This window comes from Abramis brama, assembly GCF_963993115.1.
Source record: "Abramis brama genome assembly, chromosome: 17".
Taxonomy (NCBI): Eukaryota; Metazoa; Chordata; class Actinopteri; order Cypriniformes; family Leuciscidae; genus Abramis; species Abramis brama.
The window spans coordinates 14,376,388-14,386,408 of record NC_139979.1 but is presented as its reverse complement, the minus strand read 5'-3'; the positions used below and the strand labels follow the sequence as shown (position 1 = coordinate 14,386,408).

General features: G+C 42.1%; 1 protein-coding gene across 1 annotated transcript; it reads right to left on the bottom strand.

Moving 5' to 3' along the window:
- Positions 1-10: 10 nt before the first annotated feature.
- Positions 11-7,552, bottom strand: onecutl (one cut domain, family member, like; the record flags this gene model as incomplete). The annotated part of the gene is made up of 2 exons (XM_084090084.1): positions 11-3,361; positions 6,505-7,552. The coding sequence occupies 2 exons, from the start codon at positions 7,550-7,552 to the stop codon at positions 3,051-3,053; spliced, it is 1,359 nt and encodes a 452-aa protein (XP_083946210.1). The 3' UTR covers positions 11-3,050.
- Positions 7,553-10,021: the final 2,469 nt, after the last annotated feature.

Genomic DNA, 10,021 nt, shown 5'->3' with positions numbered 1-10,021 from the left:
CTCTATTCAGTATGTTTACAAATGACTTGGTTTTATTCAGTGCAACATCACAACGAACAGTTTCACATGAGGTATTAAAGGATTTTTCAAGATCAGCACACTATGTCCAGTTATGATTGACATTTAGATTGCTGTGATTTTTACACCTTTGGTTGATTAGCCACATTCATAAGGTAACACAAGGGAGAGAATGACATAAAATGACACAGATGTTCACACCAGCAGAAAGAGATTTCAGATGAGTGATAGGTAAATGAAAAAAGAAAACACTTGCTACCTTTTCAGTCTGCTTATCTGAACCGTCAATAAGTGGATCCCCAGATGCAAAAAAACAAAAACAAAACAAGCGTTGAGAGTGAATTCTGTCAGCTTATGTTGTGATCCAATCAGATTTGCTAAAATTATATATATTTTTGGGTGATTCATATGATACAGCTAGAACATAATTGCATCATATTTGTAGAGACAAACATATTTAACATTTATTTTGGTCTCTCACTTTTACACGGTAACACTTTGGTTATTTTTTTTTTCTTTTTGGAGGGATAAGCAATCATAAGATCAGCAAGATCCCCTTTCTTGCTCCGATTGTCATTCCCATTTGGTCTAAATTGATAAATGTTCTTCAATCGCTCGCTCGCTCGCTCTCTCTCTCTCTCTCTCTCTCTCTCTCTCTCTCACCCACTCACTCACTCTCTCTCTCTCTCTCTCTCACTCACTCACTCTCTCTCTCTCTCTCTCTCTCTCACACACACACACACACACACGCTCAACACACAAACAAGGTTCTCTCTGCCTGCAGGTAGGGCTGTGATTTAGTTGTGTTCACGGATTGATTCCAGCACATTTGGCTATAAAAACTTAGTAACGCACAGAGTAGACGCTCCCTGAATGGATGGGATCTTTGGTACAGTTACATCTCAGCTACACGACACATCATCACACACAGTTGAGGTAGATGAAATTAGAGCTGTCGGGTAGAACAAAAAGGGCCAAACTGGTTCCCCTCGGTGGGATAGCAGAATGGAACTATCACTTCAGATTTACAAGCTGTAGTAACTCTTCCAAATATATCTGAAGAGGTTAAAAACTACGAGAATATGCCGCTATTTATGTGTGCCCCTCTTCATTGACAATAAATCTGTGTGAACAATGTGTCCACCAGGAGGCGCCAAACACTAACGTACGTCAACCACCATCTGCTAAACGTGATCTTCGGGACACTACAGGTCATCGAGTGATCTCTAAACATCTACCGCTGTAATTTTGCAAATTATAATAACCTAAATCCTTACATGTCTACGAAAAGAGAGGCCCACCCAGTTAACTACTAGCGCTGCAACAGGGTGACCTGGAGAGTTGAGACGCACAAGCTGACACCCTTTGCCCTGCGCGCAGCACGCTTACAATTGTCGCTCATTAAACTTTAATTTCCATCCCCAAACTCCCATTCACCACCCCTCCCCTTCCTCTGATCTGCCCTCCTGGTGAACGCCCTAAGCCCATGGGCCTGGCCGAGCGCCGGCCCCAGCCACCGAGAGAACACAGATAAAAAGGGCCTCTTTGAAGTCGGCAAAAGTCGATGGCCTCTTTCATGGGCCCTCTTTCAAGTGCGTGCTGCGAAGGGGCCTCACTACATGCCCTGCAAAGGTTAAACACAGGGGAACGAGAAAGAGCATTGAAAAGGGGACGATCTCTCCCTCGACTGCCCACCCCGAGAGACTTCAGCGCAGCATGTATGATCGTCGTACAGTAAATGTGGACTGCAGTGAGGAGATCACAGTTCAACACAGCCTAAATATAGAAGCATCTCGACTTCATAGCCACTTGTGTGCCGCTGTACGATCACGCTGAGTCTCAATCTGTTCAGTCAGGCTGTGGCCTAAAGGGTCTAAACATGCAGCATGTGAATGATGAACATGGATGGGTACGCTAGTCTGTCTATCGAGATACTAACACGGCGGTCAGGAGACGAGAAACGTTGGACATTCAGGGAGGACAAATATTCATCTTTGGTATTGGGACTCCTATCAGAGACAGGGTCGTTTTTCACGTACAAACAACAAATAAATACTGACGGTAATTAGCAAATAAATAAAATAAATAGCTAGAAGATTAGAAATAAATACATAAATAATTATAAATACACAAAGTGGTTCTCATTTCATATTCAATTCAAGCTTTTTGTAAGTATTTTTCATCAGGATCATTGAGATTTTGAGCTTTTTCCGGTACGAACAGCCATCGGCCAGATTGTGTGCTTGAAATTTGTACAAAATACAAACAAAAACCAGATTTCTCCATCTCCATATCTAAGAAATCATTTTTTGAAATCAGATTTTGCAAGAGAAGAGAGCGTTCTGGATTCTTTTTGCAGCCATTCTGTCAGCAGAAACTCACCAACAAGTTGAAAGTCTGTTGCAAAAAGTGTCACGGCTGCACTTTCCCCACCACCTTGTTTTGAGTTCTTCCTAATGTTGTCTGGATGCGACACCATCCTGTGCATTTTGTAACGAAGGAGTATAAAAAGAAAACAAGCTCTCGAAAAATGTTCATATTTTGGTTTCAGCTTCTTTGTCCAGTAGTTTTTCCCTTTAAATGAATCTCGCTTGCATCCTTCTTGGTTTCTTTGGTCATTAATTGTCCATTTGTTGCAAAATCATCCTAAAAATATCATTCTGCCACTTTCCGTCACGATCAACAAAGAAAAACCAGAAACGTTTGGACCTTGCACTGATTTTAGACATTGTAACAAATTACAAAATAAACCGTTTCAATATCTATTCATAACCCTCAATATGTTGATTTGTGAATGATTTCATAAGCCCTAAAGTGTTGGGCTCGTCCTTCACGATTAAAGCTAAAATAACCAACGCTAAAACTACAATCAATGCCTGTCTCATCTAGACATTGCGGACATCACCCTCTTAAAGACTTCATCTTTGGTTTCATATGCTGTTGATTTGTATTCAAAAACACCCTTGATTAAAAACTCTAGGAGCTACAGGTAAACCTGTGCTGTGCAGAGCGGAAAACGGCTCGTTTTCCCATCATGCCGTGGAGCAGGTCACAGCTGGAGATGCAGTGCTGGACCCCGACGAGCCGGTGGAGGATGGGCGGCCCTCTTCGGTCCAGCGGTTGACGTTTCTGCGGCGAGCGTTCATGAAGAAGTTGCTTACGGTGGAAAGCTCAAGGCCCAGCTGCTGAGAGATGGTGATCTGCAGGTCTTTGGTCGGTCGGTGGTTCTCTCTAAAAATGGCCAAGAGAGTGCGACGCTGCAGGTCTGTGAAGACTAGCCGGGTGCGTTTGGGCCCCTGGTTGCGCTCTAGCTTGGACTGCTCCTGCTCCTTACGCTTACAAGCTGGAAAAAAAAAAGAGACAGAGAGAAAAACATTAGTCTACAAAAAAAGACCTGGAAATCTTTTCATCATTATTAGGTATTTATCTTTGTTATCTAATCTCTACACTTTCATAATTGCAGAGAAAATAAAGAGCGCCTCTTTCAGTGTAGATTTTTTAACAAGTGGCTTTTGTCTTTAACAATAATTTAAATAATTTCAAACTGGAAAAAAAAAGATGAGCAAGAAATGGCTGCAGTTTCAGCAAGTGAAAATATAGTCAAAAGATGAAAAAAAAATCTCACATGTTAAAGATCTCAACATTTTAAAAAAGTTAAACATTGCAACCAAATTGAGTTTTAAAATCTGCAAACAAAATCAGGAAATTACAGCCAAAGGCTAAAAAAGGTCTCAAAATCGTTAGTAGAAAACATTGCATGTAAAATGAAATTGAATAGTCCTGCACACTCAAAAGATGCAAAAGATCAGTTAGAGCTAATGTTGTCAATACTCTGCATTTTTATGTTATATAATTATCATATACAGCTATTATTGTTATATAATACACGGCTTAATTAAATACCGCACTGGGTGTTGACCAGACTATTGCCTGAAAACCAGAGAGAGTCTCTATCAGACAACTGCCAACTTGATAGATAGATAAATGTACTTTATTGATTCCTGAGTGGAAATTCAGGATAAGGGAGATTAAGCGATATGAAGAAAGACTGTAAACGTGCTGAACAATAACCATCTATATCAAATAGATGGCGAACAAACCAGAAGAAAGTCTGTTGTCCTCAAAATGCACATTTGAATGTTTCAATTCAGCATTTTACCCCTGTCTCCTATTCAAGCAACTCCCGATCCTCTCGATCGGCCCAACCTGCTTTCGGCAGTACAACGGCGACCATTAACTAAATGCTTCCTGATGTTGTAATCATGTGTAAAAGGCAGGAATTACCATGCTATAAATCCACCACACTCTGAGACATAAACCTCCCCCATAGAGTTCTTATGATCGTGGGAGCAGGCCCTAATCATGATGTATACCACTTGTCTCATGTAGCTGAAACGTGATCGAAAGCCTTTTTCATAAACCACCCCCACCCCCCCAATTGCCTATCACCCCCCTCTCCCCCCGAAGCCGTACTCCCTGCCTACTCCACCCCCTGCTGATTTTTTTTCAGCCACAGGCTGATAGAAATTATTGATTAAATCTGTGCTGCTCAGACTCCCCGACCTATAGAGGAGCTTTAACCCCTTTAGTGCTGGATGAAAGGGGAGCTTCTGCGTGCCAAACAACATTTGTTGTCAATCTCAGCAGGGCGGCAGAGATCTAAACGTAACTAAGTAATTTTATATAAAAATAAAATGTAAAAAACGCTAAAAATGTAAAAGTAACAGCATCAGTGAAAGATCCTCGGCTATTTAAGCCGATTATATCTCTGTGATTCCTTAAGACAAGAGCTTTAGGCTTCAGTGCTTGTGTTTGAAATCCCAATGCTGTCCGAACACCGAGCTTTAGAGTAATGATCTCTACCCTGCCCTGCGACTGAATTTCTCTCTGTTCATCTCTCTCCCAATCAAAGCTCAGCCAGTTTGCGAAAACACACTGGCACAACAAACAGAACACATCCACACAAAAGACCTGAGGAAAAACTGAGTGAGAGAAAGAGAAAATAGATTTGTGATATCTAGAAAAACCAGGATATTCATTTTAGGTCAATAAATCTTGCTTATGAAATATTGAATTTATTGTACAACAAATGCAGTGTGATCGCAGGCCCTGTTTGCAATATGCATGGAAGCTTGTAAAAAAGAAAAGAATAAAAGAGTCATAATTTTAGCCTCCCAATAACAAGTATCTGAAAAGTGCTGATGGATTTTAAAAGGATGGGTATTTGTTGTGTAAATACTGGTTAAAAACACTGCATTAAGCTGAATCATCATTAAATGTGTCGGTAAGTTGAACTCCTGCTGCCTCTGAGAGAGGAGGCGTGTAGCCGCATGCATTCTAATGTTTGCTCATGCCGTCTTATTCACAGGAGGTGTGTGCAGGAGCCTTCTGCGTTGCTTTCCCAAGGAAATCAATACCAGCTAGTAATTAAACAAAGGGCATGGTGAGAAAAGTCAACACTCATGGAAAGTGGGTTATATAGGGAAATACAGAGGTGTCCACTTATGCTTTTGTGCACAGAAGCTGTGAAAAAAGCCTCAAGAAAAAATCCATAAAATAGTAATTGGCCAACAGAAAATTCAGAGTCCATATCAATTCAAATTTAGGAAAAATCAACCCAAGCCTGAATTATGCATGAAAATAAAACAAAAAAACAACAACAAAACACTGTTTACATTCATCATCCTGTATGAACATTTCACGAAGATTTCCACAATTGCATGTTTAGCGACTACCACAAAAAAACAACAACAGCAGGACATGGTACCACTCAGGCCAACCGGGCATTGATTGATTCCATGTATTTCGTTGCATGGAACACCCCTACGACTGAGGACACAGTGGTCACCAATCAATATCTGTAGTGGTAATGCAAGCAGAATAATTCATTCTGAAGCGTATTTCATGCTTAGGTGATTGATCGCTTGGGATTCGGAAAGATTTCGGGAGAATCTGCGTGTCTGTGTTTGTCTCCCACCCCACAATCCTCAGTGGCTGCTGCAGCACGCCAGCCGACATTTTGAAAACCGCCCCATCCCTGCATCGCCAAACGCACCGCCTCCCCCCCCCCACCATCGTCCATTCTCATGTTACTGTTTTTCTCTAGATCTCTTTGTGTGCTTTGGACAACAGTTAAAGTTTCAGCCTCTTCAATGTCAAAACATTGTAACACGGCAAGATGCACTGGGTTTGAGGTGATATCTCTCAGTAATGTCTCTCAAAAATGTTTATTTAGCCTTATTGCAACAAATTGATATGCTCATTTTAACTGTAATTTGATCAAATGTTGGTCAAAAATACTGTTGTACCTGTAGTACTTTTCATGTATTGTGACTGAATAACTGTAATGGAAAATTTTACTTTGCTTGTGGTTGATCATACATGTACCAATTGTCATTGTCTTAAACAATACTCGTCCAGATCGACTTGTTAATTTCACAACAACAATACATTAAAACTACAATTCAACTGAACAAGCTCTTTTACCTTCCAGGCGTAAGGAGGCCATCCTCTGAAACTCTGGCTCCTGTAGCCAGCGGGACATCCTCTTGAAGGTTTCGCGGCCGGATTTGAGTTTCCCCCAAGGTTTGGGGTTCCTGAGCAGGTCTGACAGAGTGCCCTGAGACCTGCACAGAACCCGCTCTGCAAAAATGGCCTGTGGGATGCTGTACCTCTTCAGTTCAGTGATGATTCTCTGAGCCACGTCTTTAGTGTTGATCTCCTCCCCTCCGCCGCCATTCTGTGAGCCAGCCAGCATGCCCTCTCTTCCCAGGCTGGAGCCGGAGGAGGAAGGGGAAGAAGAAGGGAGCTCCCCAAGCTTGGAAGCCTGTTGGCTGGAGAGGTGGTGCTGATAACTCTGGTTGTATAAATGGGGGTGGTAGGTGGGAGTGTGCTGATGGGCATCCATTTTGTTTAGCTGGTGGCTGACCCCATGCTCGCCCCCCAAAGAGGGTGGTGACATCTCCCTCACAAAGTCTGCCGCTGTTCGACAGATGTTCCCCCCATTGCTGCCCATATGGACCTCATGGCCACCTGGAAGCATCTGGCTACTGTGTCCGTTCTGACTTCCCAGGCTACCATAGCCATGCATGGCGGTCTCCAGGCCCGCACTGCCCAGAGGTGGAGACAGACCTTGTCCCAAACCAAAGTCTTTTCCATATGACGTGTAGTAGTTTCCTCCTAGACCTCGATCTTCTCGCATGAGAGTGAAGCTGCCGATGACGTTGCTGACAGGCAGGCAGGGATGGTGGTGGTGATGATGGTGGAATTTGTCATCAAAGGGTTGTAGGGGTGTCAGTGTGGTGTAGGTGCTACCACAGCTGGTTGGTGCATCCCTACCATACCCCAGAGTTGCCATACTGTGGTCGTACGCTGAGCTCTGGTGGTCGGACTCCAGGCCCATGGCTGGGCCTCCCAGAGAGGGACGAGGGAAAGCAGCCGCGAGATCGCGAGAGTGCAGCATGGCTCGGCTGTCCTGACTGTGCGCCAGCTCTACGTGGCTGTGCACGGACATCTCACCCATATTACCATCCATGTCGTTACCTTCCTCACTCCACTTCTTCCTTAAATTCCAGCTGATGTGTTTTTCTAACAGCCTAATGTGTGGTTACTGTAATATAATATAAAAACAGTTCCTGATGCTGTTTATATCTCAAAATCTGATTTCAGTGTACTCTCAGAGACATTTCATCACAGTGGCACCATCTTGGGTCATGCAAGCAAATTCTGTGTTCCATAAATGCATCTGTATTTATCCATGTGAGTCTTGCTTTTGCCTTGGCGACCAATGCTGAAAAAGAGACAGGACCATGATCACTGATTTGTTATTGATAATTTATTCAGCTGTATTGATTCGTTACAAATATTAAAATAGCTACTTGAACCAGCCTGATGATTAATTCCGTTATTAAGTAATAACTTTTTTGTCTATTAATAGCATACTTATTAATTATAGCTTATCTATTTAATAAAATTCTTTCAGTTCCAAACTAACTTCAACAATCATATCGACGTTTAAAAAAGGTGGAAAAGAATTAAGTTACATACCTCACAACGCAGCTTATCCGATTAGATAGAGAGAAGCGAATCAGCCTCTCCAAAACGCAACCAAAAGACGATAATGGGATGGGATATTCTATACACCTGCAGAAATTCCGAATTTACAATCACACAACAATCGGTTTTGTGTAACAGCGACTTTTGTGTGTCATCAGCACATTTCAGTGTTCAAAAAAAAGAAAAAAGAAAAAAAAAAAGAAGAAGAAGAAGAAGAAGCAAAGGCTCGGTCCGGTCCTTCACCGCCGTTATCCGCTAGATTCTCGCTGGACCACAACTGTCGAGGATGCAACACAAATGATGCATGCGTAAGGCCGTATGATTTCGTCCTATGTCCGGACTTCGCTATGCTGCAATCGTGTCAAAAATAAGCGCCGATCTATGTCTAAGCATCGCGCTCAGTCGCTGTCATTATCTCTGTGGTTTTGCCCTTCTGTATCCTCATCGATCTCGGCCCCAACTCTTTCTCTCCTCTCTCTCTTCCCCCAGCCCCCCTCCTCTGTACGTCACACTCTTAAAATCTGACAGATGTGGGGTGAATTTACAACCCTCGTTAACTCCTTCCCTCCTGCGGACCTCAAGAAGCCATTGTCTTAGCTCGTGACAGTGTACAGTTTCAGAGTTAGTTGACTTAAAAATGATTTCAATAAGAACATTTTAGGGCGCAATCTGCTGAGTTTCTCGAGTAACCCAAAAGACCCAAAGTCTTTTGTCATTTGTAATGTATTTAGGCTAATAAACTGATGGATAGGCTTTCTATGTTTTCTAGTGTTAGGTCAATTTTCTACTGTTGCTATGGTTACCCCTAAAATCAACGCGATTTTGAATTTGCTAGTTGCTATAAATATTAAATTTGACATTAGCCTACTATAATATTTTGTATTTCGTAGGCTACTGTTAACGTTAACTGTTTACCTTCAAGGATTTATCAGGTTTATTTTTTTTGTTGATAGCCTAATACATTTAGAATTTTTTATGTATTTATAATTTTAAATAAACAGGAAAATATGCTGCATCGAACACAGTTTAATCCAATTAAAAGGCCAAAACGTTTATGTAGGCTACTATTAACTACGTTTTTATTTTCCCAAGCAGAAGGCAATTAACTGAAGCAACAAAGCGCATGGCCTGAGAGCGGTTCTTATCAGCTGTCAGCTTACAGTGTAGTGGACAATTAAAATAATAGTTTTCTCCTCAATCACAGAAGTGCTAAACAAGATCAATGCACTTGATCCAATGCGCACCTATGACCCTCTTTCTGAGAGTACACGCGACCTTTCCTAAAACACGCGACCTAATACACAACAAAATTACACTTCTGTCATATTTCCATTTAAAAAAAGGTATTTAATACGCTGTGAGTTTGTGTGTATCAGGCAGAGAGAGAGAGAGAGATGGGAGTTGATGCAAGTAGGTGTTTGAAACTTGGAATATTAATCATATCTGTCTGTCAGTTTAATTTTTAGAGATGAGCAATTCTAGCGCTTGAAAAAATTTCCAGTGCGATTTGGGACCGCTGTCTTCCCGCAGCAGATGCTGCACTATCGATCCGCGCCGAGCAGGGCTGAGGGAGGGAGGGAGGGGCGTGTGTGTGTGTGCGTGCGTGCGGAGAGTGTGTGGCTGGAGGTAAAATGGTCAGCTCTCACCGCAAAAAAAGGTCTGTTTGAGGGTCGAGGTGAAAGTTCACTCACTGCGGCTGGAGAGCTTGATTGAAGATAGAACACTCGAATGAAAACAACCTGACCCAGAGTGCACTGATAACCCTTTACACCCTTCATAATTTGTAATTTTGATAATAGTAACATACAAATTTCCCTTAAACCTTTTAATAATGTTCTTATGCATTTTAGGGCATTTAGAAAAAGCAGCATAGCGTTAGGGTTAAATTGGAAAATCCAATTGTGTCAGTAGCCTAGGCTACTGTACGCTCGCGATATAAATAATATTA